Source organism: Acomys minous (assembly GCF_964271855.1).
Source record: "Acomys minous genome assembly, chromosome: 10".
NCBI classification, from domain to species: Eukaryota; Metazoa; Chordata; class Mammalia; order Rodentia; family Muridae; genus Acomys; species Acomys minous.
Window position 1 is genome coordinate 108423855 of NC_140491.1, and position 18781 is coordinate 108442635.

General features: G+C 45.0%; 1 protein-coding gene across 4 annotated transcripts in view; it reads right to left on the reverse strand.

Annotated features, from left to right (window-relative positions):
* Positions 1–18781, reverse strand: part of CHN1 (chimerin 1) — a 147786-nt gene that overhangs the window by 6737 nt on the left and 122268 nt on the right. For all 4 annotated transcript variants that reach the window (XM_084797678.1, XM_084797679.1, XM_084797680.1 and 1 more), the window contains 4 exons: positions 15681–15765; positions 11042–11215; positions 9861–9938; positions 3050–3187 (listed from right to left, as the gene is read on the reverse strand). In XM_084797678.1, coding sequence (XP_084653804.1) covers positions 3050–3187; positions 9861–9938; positions 11042–11215; positions 15681–15765 — 475 coding nt within the window. The remainder of the gene's footprint in view (positions 1–3049; positions 3188–9860; positions 9939–11041; positions 11216–15680; positions 15766–18781) is intronic.

Below are 18781 nucleotides of genomic sequence, written 5' to 3' on the forward strand. Positions count from 1 at the left end.
CACTGTGCAATGACGCTGCCTTCTAAGATCTTCTGGGAAGACAGTCCTCAGTCCCCTGGGCTGGGTGCAGTTCCCCACATGGTTTCCACCATGGTCCGGGAGAGCTCACATCGCTGGCTTATGAAAGACCCTGTAGCAAGACTTGCCTTGCACCTCTGTTCTAGAGCAAGAGTCTCCACTGGGACAAGAACAAAGAGGAAGGGCGGGCCGACTCAGACCTTAGAGGAAACTGCAGGGGAGTGCATTCCATTTCAGTTGTACAGAGGCTGTGCAGCCTGAAGAGGTGGGGTGCCCTGGCTCCCTACACCAGGGACAGAAGTCCTATTCTAGTGTCTCAAGTCAGCTGTCACATTGGGGCTTCTAGAAAGGCTGTTACCAGCACAGCTCTACTGGCTTTGGAGCAAAAACTTTAAAGTAAACTATAACTTCTGTTGTCAAAGCATGGTAAGTAATGCCAGAGATTTCTGCGGGGTGGAAGCCAAGAGATGTTTTTAAAAGGCCAAGAGTTAACTGGATTAGGAAGTACCACCTAACCCTGCCCACCACACGAAGGGTGTCCCCTCCATCCTCCTCCTTTGTATGTCTGCTGCTTCCAGCAGAAGCTCAGCAGGGTACAGAGGGAGAGCAAGGGTCCTGATGAGAAGGACAAGCCAGCTGCAGTGCCAGACCACCTCCAGCAATGTGGCCTTGGCCAGTTGAGGGCCCGACTCATGGCAGGCACCTCATGCACGCCTCTGCAACTGCCTCTGACCTTCCTCCTTGCTGTTTGAGGGGCAATTGTACCCACACACCTAACGCAAGATGCTGACTATACTGGGAAAGGACACTATGACAGGCGGTGTACATACTCACATGAGGCCCAGGGAGAGGCCAAGGTAGTTTGGATTATAGGAGAAGGCCTTTACCTGTCTCTTGATTTGGGAGATAAGGGGTGGGGGTTGCTGATTTCAGACAGGAAGGCTTCTGAGATAAATCTCACAGCAATGAAACATGGTTTGAAGAAAAACAGAGAAAGGTTTTCCTCAGCAGTAGAAGGTGGGGTGAAGAAGGAAGGTGAGGTCATAAGAGTGTGGGGCCCACACTCTAACAAGAGGTGGGGGTGTTACCAGGTAGGGAGTGTGGTTCAGAACCAGGTTGTGCGTGAGTCACTGCTCTGTCCTGTCTTGGCTCATTCACACAGAGCCAAGTTTCATTCTAAACCCAAGCAAGACAGCAACGGGAAAAAGCCAACTATCTAGCTACTGTCAGTGCCATTCCAGGGCTGGGCAAGCCAGGGGAGCAGCCCTTCACAGGGGACGTGCTTTCTAGGCTGGTGCCTATCAGCTGAGGCCTGCCTGCAGACTCCCTGCCAATCTCCATGATCAGAGCTGCGGCCATTTACAGATGGAAGTAAGCAAGTCCCATGGAAGAGAGCAAGGGAAGCACCCATGCTTCCCAACTTTCTCTTTCTCTTCTCTCTCTCCTCCCTTTCTCTCCCTCCCTCCCTCTCTTTCTTTTTCTTTATTTTTTTTCCAAGGCAGAGTTTCTCTGTGTAGCCTTGGCTGTCCTGAAACTTGCTCCGTAGACCAGGCTGGCCTCAAACTCACAGAGATCCTCCTGCCTCTGTGAGTACTGGGATTAAAGGTGTGGACCACCACTGCCTGGCTCAGGTTTTGTTTTCTAACGTTTAATCATTAAGCTTTCTCACACTGTAAAGAGATTTCTCTCAATGACCCAGGAGAATTCAGAGGTCTAAGAAACTAACCATCAGGGTCAACAAAAGCTGGTGTTGGAACAAGCAAAAGAACCTTATTCTAAGTACTACCATGTTGTTTCCAGACTCCACTTAACCAGAGAGAGAAACTAAATCCAAGAACTCAGGTCCTAGGGGGAACTGGGGACTTCCCAAAAGTTCAACATCTTCTGTTGTAAGGGGACGGCTGTCTGAGTCCAGACATCTCAAAGACAGCTTCTCCATCCTGCCTGCAGGGTCAAACAAGTTCATGTTCCCAGGCCCAGGGACCTCCCCCTGTCCTGAGTGATGGACCCTCCCTTGTCAACCCCTTATGATTAGACAGCGCTGCAGCCCCCTGCTCCTCCTCGCTCTGTGATTCTATCATTTAAATATGCAGTGAGGTTTCCCCTTGTGGGATGAGGTTCAGATTCTGAGCTGACCACCTCACTTCGCATGCAGAAAATAAAGCTTGAAAATTTAAGTTTCTGTCTCTGAAGTGAGTTCTCTAGGCTTCCTCCCCAAACCCAGCACTGGAAAGGAGAAACTAAATTCAGAACAGAAAGTCAAAAAGCAAGGCAGAGATACTAAGAAAATGGTATTATTATTTAAAGATGGAGATGGCATATGGTTTTAAAGACAGAAGCAAAATGACAGGAATAGACTGTTTTTTCTTAAAAAAAAAAAAAAGTGACACCAACACCTAGAATCTGATACGATGTCCCTTCTTTAAAGGGTGAGATATGAATCACAGTTACACATTTTGAAACAGAAATAAAATTTTGAAAATGACCAATTTTCTTCTCAATTAGAATAAAAACAAACAAACAACACCAAACATTTCTTTGGCTGAGGAGGAGTAGTGAGGGCAGAGTTTAGCTTCCCAATTCTGAAAACAAAGCAAAACAAAACAAACTCCTTGATGATGTGAAGCCATGTCCCGGAAGTGAAACGGATGGGCCAGTGCTCACCTGTGAACTCTGACGGTCTGGGTACCTGGGGTAGGTACTGAAACCATGAACACAAGGCTCGGCACATTTACAACAAGTGGACAGGAATGTTTACTAAATCAAACATGACAAAGTCTTGATTTGGCCTTTGATTTATCTTACTAACGGTTGGTCCAAGTCCAAGCAGCACAGTACAGGCGGGGTTATTTTAGAAAAGCAGGACAATACCAAAGCTTCTGAAGGTAGAAGACAGTCTGGGTTCGAGAGTGTAAGCACCTGCGGATACAGACTGTGGAGAGAGCTGCAGGGATGTACTTTAAAATATATTGATACTTCTTAGCGGGGAGGGTGGGGCAGCTTGTCAGGTGTGGACTCGCGTTGTACTTACTGGCAGACTCTATGAACTTGGGGTAGGCGTCATATGTGATGACAGGGATGGGCAGATCCCTGAAGTACAGCTTAAGTGCACCAGTGATAATGTTGATATCTTCATACATGTTCACAGAAATATCTGCCTTTTCACCATCTTTTAAAAGAAACAAAAGAAAACGCTAGGTTCACAGCACATACCCCTTTAACATGATTTGTGCATGATTACATTTTAAAGATAAGCAATACTTCAGAGTTTTTTAAAAAAAATCAATTAAACATATTTTATTCTAACTGTACAGAGCTTGTGGAGATGCATAGTTTGGGGCTGGACAAGTGTATGCTTGAGTGCCACCTGAACCCCTTACTGTGGTATTTGTGAGTTAAGTGATTTTTATTTAAAAAAAAAAAAACCAAACAAAATCTATATTTTTAATTACTAGCAACCAACACTTCAGTTTCTAAGATCAAATCTAGCATGAAATAAGATATACACTAGTGACCCATTTCTGTAAAACAGCAAGTAGTTTTCCTATTTTTCTCTTCATAAGCTATTTATTTTCCCTTGCTCAGCTCTGTGTGTGTGTATATATGCGCGTAGACTGGGGTAGAAATAGCTTTACATTTCCTAGTCACCTGAGGATCCCCAAGGGAACAGTGCAGTGCTGCTTTCTTTCTGCTTTATAAAGCACAATCCGCAGAAGAGAACATAGGCCCGGCCTGCCAACCTGGGTTTGAACCCTGAAGCGCATGGTGGAAGGTGAGAGGCCACTCCTTCAAGCTGTCCTCTGACCTCTGTGCCTGCACTACCCACAGTAATAAATGTGAAATAACAATGGTGATTATAAAGGTTCCTTGTGTTATTCACACCAGGCTTTACAGAAACAACATTTGGATCTTGGCAAGCAAGTTCTACGGGTAACTGAGGCAGCAAGAAGTCAAAAAGCAAAACAAATGCCCCACAGGGCCCAAGAAGACATGCCAAGACCTTGAGCACTGAAGAACGCAGAGACGCAATCAGAGGAGAAGGCCATTTAAAGGTGTAGGCACTCACGGCCGAAGCAAGGCTGTCTCTGGGGTCCAGTGCAGGCCTGCATCTAGATTTGTTCTAAAATCTGAGCTTGCATCTACTCAATATTTAGTCAGCATAGCTTCCTTGCTAGCTATTTGTGTCTGCATGCCCATGTGTGTGCACAGGCCAACAGACTTTAGTAATGAGAAGTAATGAGTTAGTAAGCTATAAAAGACACACACAAAAGAAGCCATCAATGCACGGTGACAGAGGTCAGCATAAAATGGCTTTGTGACATACAATTTTAACTGGGAAAGGCAAAGGTTCACTGTTGCCATGTATCTGGGAGAAGAAGCAAACAGGTAGTGGACGAGAACTTCATGGTAGTGAAACTATTCTGTGTGATGCTGTGCTGTAGAGAGAAGGTATCGCAGTGTAAACTCTGAGGTGCAGTTGATAATGTGTCGATGCTGGGCTATCAACAATAACAAATACACAACACTAATTCAAGATGCTCATCCAGGCAGGATGCGGCATGCCTGGATCCCAGTGTGCAGGAGGTGGAGCCAGGAAGATCCAGAGTTCTAGACCAGCCTGGGCTAACATTGTAAAACCATCTCAAAAGCAAAATCAAGTTATTAAGAGGAAACTTAGGAGTAGATGCCGAGGGCGGGACTGCACAGGAACCTGCAGTACCCTCAGCTAAATTGTCCTGAAACTCTAAAACTACTCCATAAAAGCCATTAAAAAAAAATCCAGCCTCTGAAAATGCAGAGTACAGCAGCCTTTCTGCGCTTCCCAGCGCCCCTTTTACCCAGAGTATATACAGGACAGGACAAAGCAGGGAAGAGTACTTTCTGCAAACAAAAGGCAATGTCCCCTGGGGAGACACTAGAAAACATGTAGGTGCCTTGGCCTGAGGACCTGAAAAAGGGGCCAAAGGCAGGTATCACCACCACTGAAGTCCAAGAAAAAACAGTGAGGGTTTTCTTTCTTTCTTTCCCTTTTCTGCCACAGACCTCCTGTACCAATACCTATTAATGCTTTTCTATGAAGAATGCGGATTTCAAATGCCCCCCTGTTCCCAGGGTCTGTAACACCTTAGTTGCAGGGTGTATAAATTCTCTGGTTCCCAGCGTACACAGGCCAGCCACTTCACTAGCTTTTAGCCTGGAAAGTAAGGTCACTATTATAGAGCTCCACTGTATGAAAAGCAGGTAGAATTTGCACTGGATAGTTTTTAGCATCCTGATAACTCAGCGGAGATCAAGAGAGCGCACTCTCATTTTTTGCTGGGCTGCAGTGTGTGCTGGTGCTCACTATTAGTGTCCTCACTCTATCTAGGCTGCAGTGTGTGCTGGTGCTCACTATTAGTGTCCTCACTCTATCTAGGCTGCAGTGTGTGCTGGTGCTCACTATTAGTGTTCTCACTGTATCTAGGCTGCAGTGTGTGCTGGTGCTCACTATTAGTGTCCTCACTCTATCTAGGCTGCAGTGTGTGCTGGTGCTCACTATTAGTGTCCTCACTCTATCTAGGCTGCAGTGTGTGCTGGTGCTCACTATTAGTGTCCTCACTCTATCTAGGCTGTAGTGTGTGCTGGTGCTCACTATTAGTGTCCTCACTCTTATGTAGGCTGCAGTGTGTGCTGGTGCTCACTATTAGTGTCCTCACTCTATCTAGGCTGCAGTGTGTGCTGGTGCTCACTGTTAGTGTCCTCACTCTATCTAGGCTGCAGTGTGTGCTGGTGCTCACTGTTAGTGTCCTCACTCTATCTAGGCTGCAGTGTGTGCTGGTGCTCACTGTTAGTGTTCTCACTCTATCTAGGCTGCAGTGTGTGCTGGTGCTCACTATTAGTGTTCTCACTCTTATCTAGGCTGCAGTGCTTGGATTCCGGTTTTCCACTCACCCTGTAGGTTGCTCTGTGTCCATCCTCGGGTAGCATCAGCAGGCATGTTTCTTTGCCTTTCCTAACCGCAGTGTCTGCCATTTGCTCAACCAGAGCAAGTTATGTTTTGTTTTCCACTTGCTAATATTTTCTTTTATGGAACTTGTCAAAATGGAGTCAGTAACTGTGCGTGCTACACAGATGCAAGGACCAAGAACACCACTTAACTACCAAATTACAGTAAAGAGCTCAGTGCCTGCAGCTTAATGTAATTTTTCAGTGATTAAATTGGCAGAAAAGAGATTTTAAAAAACTAGGAGCCTGAAAGATTAACACTCCTGGGTTTACTGTAGACATCATTATCAAGATAGTTCTTTTAAAACATGCTTTTAAATTTGTGTGCAACATATTTAGTTTTAGAAACAAGTTTAAAATGTACAATTAAATGCCTTTAATGTACTTACAAAGTTGTATGAATACTACCATAGTCTGATTTTAGAACTTTCTTATGTCTCCCAAGTGCCTATGTGTTAGTACCACTGCCTGGCCCTTGCAAAGGCTGACGTAGCTCTCTCCCACCAGTCTGCATAGTCTGGCTTTGTCACACATATGGATCATGCAATGTGTACTCTTTCATTAGCTCCGTTTAGTAACGTATTGGTTCTTCACTCCCTTTTATAATGCTGAATATATCTGTTGTATTAAAACATGAACTCAAACATTTTCTATTTATATTTTGTGTGTATGTATGTGTGTGAGCACTCATGTGTCATGGAATGTATATGACACCAGAGGACAACTTGTAGCAGTTGGTTCCTTCACTCAGGTGATCAGGACTCTCTAGTTAGGGTTTCTATTGTTGTGAGGAAACACCATGACCAAAAGCAACTTGGGGAGGACAGGGTTTTTGGCTCCCACATTACAGCCTATGACTAGGGGAAGCCAAGACTGAAGGGAACTCAGGGTAAGAGCCTGGAGGCAGGAACTGCAGCACAGACCATGGAGGAGTGGTGCTTACTGGCTTGTTCTACACAGCTTGCAGTTTGTTTTCTAAAACACCTCAGATGAGCAGCCCAGGCCTGGCCTTCCCCGTTCCTGGACGGGACCTACCCACGTTAGTTAATCAACAAAAAGGACTCCTTCCTGTAGGCAGACTGATGGAGGCAATGTCTCAGTTGTGGCTCATCTTACAAGATCACTCTAGCTTGGGTAAAGTTGCCAAAACTCAACAAGGGCAGGCATGATAGCAAGTGCCTTTACCCACTAAGCCGTCTCTTTAAAACAAACAACAAACAAGCCAATCTGAGTTTGTTTGTTTGTTTAGAGACAGGGTCTTTCTACATAGCTCTAGCTGTCCTGGAACCTGCTCTGTAGACAGAGTTGTCCTAGAACTCACAGACCCACCAGCCTCCGCCTCCTGAGTGCTGGTTTAAGAACATCTACTGCCATGCTCAGCTCTAAGAACACACACACAACTGTCTTCCATTTGTCTACTTTAAGTTGTTTTCTGTTACAAATAATACAGACAACCTAGAACACGAGACCCAGGCCTGGTGCACAGTCTGTAACAGGTTTGTTTTCTGACTCTTTCCTTTCAGCTCTTGACCCTCTAACCATATGCCCGGGCTCTTGGGATGAGGCTCCAGCCATGACCTCAGCGTACCCACCCACCACAGCCTCTCTGTGCTCCCACCCGAAGACACAGCGCAGCAACGCTGTAGTGGCACCTGCTGGCCTTGGAGTAGGTGATGCTCCAGCTGGAGACTGTCTCCTAGGTGAAGGAGGACTTCCCCAAGCGTGAAGTGTCCATGCCAGCATTCTGTGGACCCCATCTTCTGCTGTCTTCAATTTCATTTCCTGAAAGCTCAAGCCTCCTGAACTGCCCACTCTTGGTGTGTCACTTTACTTATGTGGATGTCTATCTGATATCTTCCTCTGAACATTCAGAGATTTGGGCAGCATTTGTGTGCAGGATGGATTTGAATGATCAGCACCACCGGCTCGCCTGTTAAAACTATACAACCCTACTAACGATTGCAGGATGTGTCTGGAAGGTTCAGAGTGGCCTCCAAAGGCCTGGCCATGTGGAGCCAAAGAAACCACTGGGAATCTTAAAATCTGTTAGCAGTTTTAATGAAAGAGAAGTGTGTCACACTAATTTGCTTTCTGCAGTTTCTATGCAAGTGTTTGTTTACTTTGAGACCAATGAATGCAGGCTGGAGTGGGCATGCTCAGTTGCTGCCTTTGCTTACACTGCAGGCTGGAGTGGGCATGCTCAGTTGCTGAGTTCCCTTACACTGCAGGCTGGCGTGGGCATGCTCGGTTGCTGAGTTCCCTTACACTGCAGGCTGGAGTGGGCATGCTCAGTTGCTGCCTTTGCTTACACTGCAGGCTGGCGTGGGCATGCTCAGTTGCTGCCTTTGCTTACACTGCAGGCTGGAGTGGGCATGCTCAGTCGCTGCCTTTGCTTACACTGTAGGCTGGAGTGGGCATGCTCAGTTGCTGCCTTTCCTTACCATTCCTTTGGCATGGATTCAGGATTCTCTCTGATGTACATTTGTATAAAGACATCATTTGTTCACTTTCCTTGCTTGCATTAAACATTAGGCAGCCCTACATTCCTCTTTGCATGTTGGTAATATTTAATTTACTTTGTCTTCTGCCGTGTGGCTTATAAGAAAATTGGCAACCGGAGACTGTGATCAAACTAGAAATGTGTAGTTTTCAGGTGGGGGATGGGCCTTATTGGTAGAACATATGAGGCCCTGGGTTCAATCCACAGCAAGCCCCCGTCCCCTCATTTAAACATCACTAACTTAGCCAGTGGTGGCGGCACATGGCTTTATCCCAGCTCTCAGGAGGAAGAGGTAAGCATATTTCTGAGGTTGAGGCCAGCCTGTTCTACACAGCAAGTTCCACAGCCAGGGCTATACAGATAAACTCTGTCTTGGCGGGGTTGGGGGTGGGGAATCACTAACTCTGTATTTAAAGAAACAGCTTTTCTTTGGTGCTACCTTATTCTAGTACCCAAAGGAAATACAAACTGGATGGCCATGGAACAAATCAACACCCAGCCCACAGAAGCCGAGTTTCTCCGTGTAGCCCTGCTGTCCTAGAACTCAACTCTGTATACTAGGCTGGCCTTGAACTCAGAAATCCATCTGCTTCTACCTACCCAGTGCTTGGAATAAAGGTGTGCACCGCCACATCTAGCGGAAATCAAAATGTACATGTTATTTTGAAAGTCCCAATGAGCTGGGCATGGTGGCCTATACCTACAATACTGGGGAAGCAGAAGCGAGAGACTCTCATGCAGGCTACAGGGAGACCTCACCTCACCCCTGCATGCTATACAACAGAACAGCCCGCCAAGCGCCCCACAGCGGCCGGACTTATGCCACAGCTTCAGCTCTTCTCAGCTCTGGTCCCTGTACATGAGCCAGGGCACCAACCAGTCTGCAGCGCATAGGAGAGCTGAGTGGGTAGCTCAGTGGGACACGAGAGGCAGGTACACTGTCCACCCTTTCTGTGGGTTTTGGTAAATTTAACTGATCTCTACTTTTGTTCAGTGAACTTTTGTTCAGAGGACCAGCCTCACATTCAAATGCTCATCTATACACAAGCTTTGTGTTTCTTTCTCTCCACAAACTCTGAGATTTAACACAGCCGATGCAATGACAAGAAACTCTAAATGGGGTTTTGTTGCTGTTGTTTGCTTTGGTTGGTTGTTTGAGACAGGCTGGCCTTAAATTCACTAGGTACCAATCATGACCCTCAACAGCTGATCCTCTCAGGCGTTGGCATCACAAGTATGTGCCACCATGCCTATCACAATCTTCTGCAGCGTGTGATAATCACCAGTCGTAGTATAAAAAACTGTGATTTCTGGCAGAGTCCGACTGTCTAAGTTAATGTCTGTGCTGAAGACATACCTCTATCAAAAGCCATCTTGACATCTTCAATCAGGTCACTGAATCCTGACACTCGGTACAGTCCTTCAGAATTAAGACCTGCAAATAAACAGTAAAGCATGGGACTCGCTGTCCGTTAGCGCACGCCTTCCCTACACATTCTAACCTCTCTAGACTTCACCTGGGACAAATAGTGTGCTAGGAAAACTAACAAAGCACATGTGACCAGAAGTCTTTCCCCACTTTTCGCCTGAAATGAATGCTATGCTGGTCTCACTTCTGACCTACTATTACCTGGATATTTATAATTTGGTCACCATGTTGCCTAATTAGCTCAAGTAATGTTAAGTCTCAGGGGAAATCATTCATCACCCAATTCCATCATAACGACTTTTACATAACCAAGGACAGCGAGCCTGCATCAGCAGGCCTGGGGCCATTTCCCAAGTGGGTAAAGTTAACTAGGGTGCAGCTCGGTTTCCGATCTTGACCGTTTAGTAGGGCAGTTCTGCCTTTGCGTCCTGGCACGAATAGAGCTTAGAACCCAAAAGGAGGCCCCATCTCTGCAGAGATCTTTGCAGACTGTGGACATCATCCATCAATGTACCCTAAATATGACTTTCCATAACCGGTTAAATGTTCCTTGAAATCAAGCTGCTTGCTTATTAATACACTGCAGACTTTGAGAACTTGTCTTCTGACACCATTCTCCCCCATCACTGAGGACAACAGTAGTGCCAAAGACAAGGCACCCAGAGGGCCAGGGAGTGGGGGCCACAGCAGCCTGCCCTAGGAAGGCCTCCCAGAGGGCCAGGGAGTGGGGGCCACAGCAGCCTGCCCCGGGAAGGCCTCCCAGAGGGCCAGGGAGTGGGGTCCACAGCAGCCTGCCCCGGGAAGGCCTCCCAGAGGGCCGGGGAGTGGGAGCCACAGCAGCCTGCCCCGGGAAGGCCTCCTAGAGGGCCGGGGAGTGGGGGCCACATCAGCCTGCCCCGGGAAGGCCTCCTAGAGGGCCGGGGAGTGGGAGCCACAGCAACCTGCCCTGGGAAGGCCTCCTAGAGGGCCGGGGAGTGCAGCCACAGCAGCCTGCCCCAGGAAGGCCTCCTAGAGGGCCGGGGAGTGGGGGCCACATCAGCCTGCCCCCGGAAGGCCTCCTAGAGGGCCCGGGAGTGCAACCACAGCAGCCTGCCCCGGGAAGGCCTCACCTCTAGACTCGATCTCCCTGATGCACATGTCTACCACCATTGGCCGCTTGGTAATGTGAGCTTTCACGAGCGTCGTCAGGTCACAGCTGTACACCTTCTTCACGTGCTTCAGGTCTGGTTTGCAGTCATTTGGGACCATCTTGGAACACTGCTTGTGAACATTCAACCCACAATCTGAAAAGAATGAAGGAAAACGGCATGGTTATCTTCAGTCTGGGCACTCTGGAGTGCTTCTTTCAGCAGAAGATGCTTGGCATGAACTGCAGCTTCTCCAAGGAGAGGAACAGCAGCCTGTCTCCTCTTTGAAAAGTTTGATAAAACTAGGCCAGGCTTTTCTTTCTTTCTGAGACAGGGCCTCGTTATGTAACCTGGGCTGACCCGAACTCTCTACACACACCAGGCTGACCTCCAGCTGTCTTCCAGCCTCTGCCTCCTGAATGCGGGGACTAAAGGCAAGTGACATCACACCCAGCGAGGCCGGGACTCTTGCTAATGCTTCATTATTTAACTTCCTGAATGACCCCAGAAGAAGCAAAACAAAATCAAAACAGACACCCTCCACAAAAACCAGTAAGTGCTAAATAAGGACACATATCAGAATGTCACACCAGCAACGCTAAGATTTGAGTGTGTTTTCTTCATAATTCTTATGATGTGTTGAGAGGTGTTTTTTTTTTTTTTTGGGAGGTGTTGGGTCCCTTTTCAGGAATGGGCCAGTGTTGCTATGAAGAGGCCTGTGGGAGAGGGTTCTTTCTCTTCTGCCTTCTCTTGACTTCCCACCCTCTGCCATGGAAACAGCAAGGAGCCTCCTACCAGATGTCAGAACCTTGGACCTTCTACCTCAGAACTATGGTAGCTAACTCTTGTTCTTTGTAAATCCTCTGGTCAAAGGTTCTTTGATATAGAGGAGCAAAGCAGACCAGTAAGATAGCTCAAGGTAATTTACATCTACTGTAAGTTGTAATTATATTTTAAATTACTTGGTATAAAATGGACGCCCAAAATAATAGTATTCAAGGTCCTCTTAAAATAAATCTGTCCCTATTCCTATCTATTCACAACCCCTTTTATCTGTAAGAGCACATCTAACTTCTTGAGAGAGCTGTTGCCATGCATCCTCCTATGGCCAGTGGCTAACATCATGGAGGACTGAATATTGTTGTCACACACCGCTCCGAGTGCCTTGTCTTTACTCTTTCTTTAAAGCCACAAAGCTCTATCAACGACTGTTTCTACTCATTTTCTATTCATACCTGAACAAAGCAAGCCCTCAAACAAGAGATAGCAGGGTTTTTCCCTAATAATAGACATTATTTTAAACATACGAAATTGAACTTGTTTTTCTTTTCTTTTGTTTTTGTTTTTTTCAAAGACAGGGTTTAACTATGTAGTGCAGGTTGACCTGGAACTGACTATGTAGACTAGGCTAGTTTTAAACTCAGGAGGTCTCTGTGTTCTGAGTGCCGGGAGGCTACATTTACCAAAAGAAATAAAATAAAAAGATTATTTTTTTAATTTGTTTTTTGAAGATCATCATGGTAGGCTTGTGGGCTTGTGTTTGTTTGTTTGTTTGTTTGTTTGTTTGTTTGGAGACAGGGCCTCATGTAGCCTTAGGCCTCACTTGAACTTGCTATGTGGCTGAGAAGGACTCCAAACTTCTAACCCTGCTTCCACCCCCCCCACTCCCCACCGAGTTCTGGCCGTACCACCCTGCATACTGTGCCCGGGGGTGAGCCACGTGAGGCAGACGCCCTGCTGAGTTACATCAAGGGTGACATGTTCTTACACTGTGTAACATTTTAAAGGGCAGAATGAAACAGCTCCAGGCCTTTCTTTCCAGTTTTGCCCTTTACTCCTGACTCCTGGTAAGAGATGGAGGCGACCCTGGTGGTACCAAGGGGCAGAGCTCAGTCGCTTTCTTTCCTCTTGTTTATTATGTTACCAGTAACACAGCTGTCCCAAGACTTTTCTTCTAAGGACAATTTGGGGCTGTGGCATATTACCACAGATTCAGACCCAGGGGGTCTGGTTCTCACTGGTAGCGACAGGACTCTTATGTACATGAAGGTAGGTAACACAGCATTAGTTCATAGAAAGTCTTATGCTAGTGACGCAAACGCTAAGAAACTTTCTTGGTGTCAGCAAATGAGGCTGGCGGAGACCTCCCTGCTTGAGCAGGTGACCCTGCTGTGGAGGGAGTATACCATCTGCCTTTGAGCCACCACGCCAACCAGCAGTTCTCAACCTGTGGTTCTCCACCCTTTTGGGGTAAATTACTCTTTTAAAGGAGTTGAGTATCAGGTATCCCACCGATCAGATATTTTTAATTTGATTCATAACAGCAACAAAATTACAGTTATGAAGTAGCAACAAGAATAATTTTATGGCTGGGGTCACCACAACATAAGGAACTGTATCACAGGGCGGCAGCTTCAGGAGGATGGCAACGCTGGCTTAGATGGTCTTTGTATCCCAGCGGCCAATGCTTCCTGGCGCTCGCTGTTGCCCTTCAGTTCACAGACATGGCTGCAGCCTTCCAAGGAAGCTTCCTCAAGGACTCTGAGGCCTGACCCGGAGCTGAGACACTCCAGGACAGATCCCGCTACAGAGTCCCACTGTGCCCCTCTTAGCCTGCTCCCTATGATCTGGGAGACTGGCCTGGGACACTTGTCTAGACACTGATGTTCACAGAACAGTCGGGGAGAGAAGGCCTGGACTGTTCACATGCAACAGGTACTGTGCTCTGCTACTCAAGGAAAATGCAACTTAGTAACACACACAAAAATGTTTGTTTATCATGCCCAACAAAAGTACTCAATTTGAAAATAAGATAAGAGCAATATGGGTATTTACAGTGCTAAGTCGGACAGATATAATTTTGAAATAATTTATTCTTAGTATGCTTTAGGAGAAAGAAAGACTGGGCCTTATATATCTAGGCTGACCTTGCACTCATAAACCGGCTCAGTATAACCCTGAATGTCTTCTCCTCCTGCTGTCATCTCCATAGTGCTAGGGCCACATATATGTGATACATGTTGAGCTTTTTGAGGTCCTAAGGATTGAACCCAGGGCTCTGAGCATTACGGAGTCATACCTCCAGCTCTGCTAGCATATATGTGAGTAAAAGCGTTATGCTAAAAGACACGAAAGAAGATGCTTTAGTTTTAAAATTAAATAGCAGAACTATAATGATCAAATATAATATATTTAATGTTTAGAGAAAATACTACACATTTTATACTTTAAATAATAATATTTAAGGTCATGCTAACATGTTGTCTGGGCAGTATGAGAATAGTTGTTCTATACAGACAAAGTTCATATGATGTGAATTATTTCATTTCACAAAGTGTAAGGACTTCCTGTAGTGTGCATGTGGATACATACACGCTGATAGAACAAATGAAATTACATTTATTCAGAGCTATTAGGATTCTAATTGGAGAAACAGAAACTTAAATTGTCTTAAAACTGTGCTTTCATCTGTTAAGATCCCCCCCCCCCCCTGCTTTTTTTTTCAAGACAGGGTTTCTCTGTGTAGCCCTGGCTGTCCTGGATTCACTCTGTAGGCCAGGCTGTCCTCAAACAGAGATTCATCTGCCTCTGCCTCCTGAGTGCTGGGATTAAAGGAGTGAGGCACCATACCCAGCTCAAGAATTTCTTTTTCGTTTTTGTTTGTTTGTTTTAGTAATTTATTTATTTTTAACTTTATGTGTACTGGTGTTTTGCTTGCATGTGTGATGGTGTTAGATCCTCTGGAACTGGAGTTCCAGACCATTGTGAGCTGCCATGTAGGTGCTGGGAACTGAACCCAGGTCCTCTGGAAGAACAGGCAGCTCTTAACCACTGAGCCATCTCTCCAGCCTCAAGAATTTCTTCTTCTTTTAATATTAATATAGATTTATTTATTTTATGTGTATGAGTGTTTTTCCTACATATATGTACATGTACCACATGTGTGCCTGGTGCCCATAGAGTTCAGAAAAAGGAGAGGGGAAGGAGGGAGCTGGAGCGTCAGATGGTAATCAGCCACTGTGCGGGCGTCAGGAATGGAATCTAGGTCCTCTGTAAGAACAAGTGCTCTTAACCTCTGAACTATCTTTTTAGCCCACCACACTGAGGATTTCCTAATGAGTAAAAGTTTCTGAATGTAAACATAAACTATCATCATCATTTTTCACAAAAAAGATTTGTTATAATCACTATCTTTATGTATCACAAAAATATTAGTGATTAAGTATTTTTCAGAATTGGTAATCATCATTGAGGATAAATTGTAGACTTTTTATGGCTTTGATTTTGATTAAAAAAAAATCTTAGTAAGGACAATTCAGCTTTAAAATTCAGTTTCCAAGGCAACAATCATGTATCCTGGCATACTGCTTAAGAAAAAAAAAATAACAAAAAACATTCTATAGACGTAGTCAAAGCAACACCAAGGCCAAGTGCTGAATATATCTGTCCTGCTTTTGTCTCCTTTGCGCTTCTGAACCAAGCTGTCATCTTCCTTTTCAGGGGACTAAAGCATAAGTATCCCTACTGTTCTGCCCATCGAGAGCGAGAAGGTGACAGGCGGACAGACCCCAGTCTCCAGAGTGGCTGCTGGCACAGCGGGGAGAGGAGAAAGCATTCTTACCTGCACACTTCACTCCCTGGGCAATGAGGCCCCACATGAAGTTGGCACAGTATTCACACCAGTGTGGCCCTCGGAATGTATGGACCTGGAAAAAAAGGGGGCAAGGTGGAGAAAGGGGAGACATGTGTGAGGAGGTTGTTATGTGTCAATCAAAGCAGTATTATACAAGCACACTGAACCAAAGCTGCAGTGAGGCTACATCACAAAGCCACGCTGAACCGAAGCTGCAGTGTGGCTACCTCACAATGCCACGCTGAAGGAAGCTGCAGCGTGGCTACATCACACAGCCACACTGAACCATTTAGAAAAACTGAGTAGAACTGACAAGTGACAGGTTTTTTTTTTCAGAGCTTCATTTCTTCTTTTAGAAGAGATGACACATCCAACCAATAGACTGCAACTTCCTTTTTTAAACCATTTCTACCATGGAATTTTCCACTGAGTCTCCTCAGGCACAAGAAGCCTGTGCCATGAGCCGGGCAAACACTGGATGCCTGAGAGTGGTTACTTGAAGGGTAAGAAGCAGGGTTGGCAATGTCCTGAATCTGTAAGAATTTCATCAGATGATCCAGCTTCTGTGACAACAGTGGGTCACATACACTAACGTGACACTGGGTGCAAATGAATCATCATAAAGGGCCAATTTCTTCAAAACATTTGATATTTACTGTGTTAACAAACAAATGCATTTAGTACCCATAAAAGCTACAGTTAATGAGAAACTGGAGGCTGGCATTTTGCCTGTGACATCACATGGACTCCCATAAACTTTTATGCATAGGAAAAGTAAGGATTCTAGTGTGACGCTGGTGAAAAATGGCACCAGAACAGAGAAGCCATGGATCTGAACTCTATATACTAAAGAACAACATTAGAAAATCTTGCCTGGTGTGGCAGCATGTGCTCTTAACCCCAGCACTAGGGAGGCAGAAGCAAGGGGTTCTCTAAGAGTTCCAGACCATTCAGGGCTACGTAGTGAAACTGTGTCTTTAAAAAATTAATATATATGTATGTTTAAAAATAAAAATGTACATCTTTAAAAGTTACATATAAATGCATATAAATATATAATATATATTTAAAAATTGTGGGCAAATTCTAGTTGAAAATGCACTAGAAAAATAAAAAAGGAGAGGCTATAGGATGTGAGTTACTTTGCTGCCAATTAAGCTTAATTTAGGTCATTTCCTCCTGCAGGAAACAGAAAACATGGCAAAAAAAATCACCAAATATGATTATTTCAATGCATAAATCTGCCAAAACAGTTCTGTGAAGATTAGTAAAGTACAGCTAAGAATGTAATTTTTTACAACTGTGATATTAATCTATGGACGCAGTCTCAGAAACAAAGTAATGATTCTAGGACATGTATATGTATTTATGTATATTACATAGATGTACTATTTCTCCAAGTGCAAGATGCCACAGATATAACATGTTTCATCCAGAAAAACTATGCTGGTTGAATCATAAAACACCACTGATTATAAAATAAAGCTCAACTTCATAGATGTTGAAATATGAAATAAAATGTCCCTAATACAGTCAGTGAAATACAGCATACCAGAATTCAAAGTGCTAGGTAGAACTGGTGAAAACGTCCCTATGCGGCTACAGTAGGTAGCCTACAGTGCATTCCACATAGGCATGTGCCTGTGACTATAGCACGGAAGCCTGTGGGCCAGGTTTCACGTTAGTTTTGAAAAGGAGGCCCTAATTCCTTTCACATCTTTCATGACGAGGGCCAGGAAAACAGTACACACCTGCCACTGAACTGCTAATGGCGCTCAGGCCAGAACAAAGCATTACTAAGATGTGCCGAGCGGCCCGACACCAACACGTTCCCTCAGCGCCTCAGCGTGGATGCCGCTGGATGAGGCTCACTTCACTCCGACGGGGATGTGAAGTAGATCGTAGGCATGTCTATGATGATGAAATCTCTACACCATCCCCAAGTTACTCTGGAGAAAGTCTTTGGGATACAAACTGGGCCACAGGTTGCCAGGCCTCATAAGCGTGATGAAATGGAATGAGATGTGGAGTAAGTCCCAAGAGCGAGTTTCTACCTGTCACCTACCCGGTGGTGAAGCATCTGATGTTGTACTGGGAAACGAACCGTAGGTGGGGTTTGGCTTGTTAAGCACATGAGCGCTAACTACCAATGTTAATACAGTCCCTTCCTTTGTCATCGCAACAGTGGTGGATGTGGCATTCTGAAGGACACAGACATCTGTTCATAGGACACATGCTGAACAGAGAGTTCTAACTGTGCCGGCCCCGTGTTCTCTAATCAAAGGTTGCACATGTTTATCAGAAAGCAGCTGTTAAGAAATCATTACTCATACACTTCAGGCTGGCACAGATTTTTTTTATAAAGGCATTCTGAACCATTTGTGACTATTTTGTTCTAAAAAATTGTTAAGAAGTAGCTTGCAAGAGACTTGATACCCTATGAGCATATACAGGGGGAGGAGGTCCCCCTCAGTCACAGTCATAGGGGAGGGGAGTAAGGGGGAAATAGGAGGGAGGGAGGAATGGGAGAATACAAGGGAGGGGATAACCATTGAGATGTAATATGAATAAATTAATAAAATAAAATTTAAAAAAGAAAAATGTTCACTCAACATTTGTACAGACCTAGATGCTGTTATAATCATCTTTTCTAAATATCTCATGGTATCTACTGCTAAAAATTCTTACATATGACTTATTTTGCATGCTTACATGTAATTAGGCTCAAATTTTAATTTTAAAGTATATGTAACAAATATGTAAGCAATAAAAATAAAATTTGAATCATAAAAAAAAATAAGTAGCGTGCATGGCCCCCAGCACATTTCTTTAGAGGCACCAGTCCTAGCTTAACGCCTGCAGGTAGTGCAGTTAACCAGAATCCCTGCGGACTTTTTACATCTAAAGTTCACATGCCTTACACTTACTTTATTCTGTAATCACAATTACTCCATGACAACAGACTGTGCCTCCTTTTTATTCTTTTGAGGTCATCAAAAGAAATAGTGAGTTCATTCATTAATGGATTATTGTTTATTGTATTTAGCAATAAACATTTACTGATGACAGACACAGAGACTGACAGGACG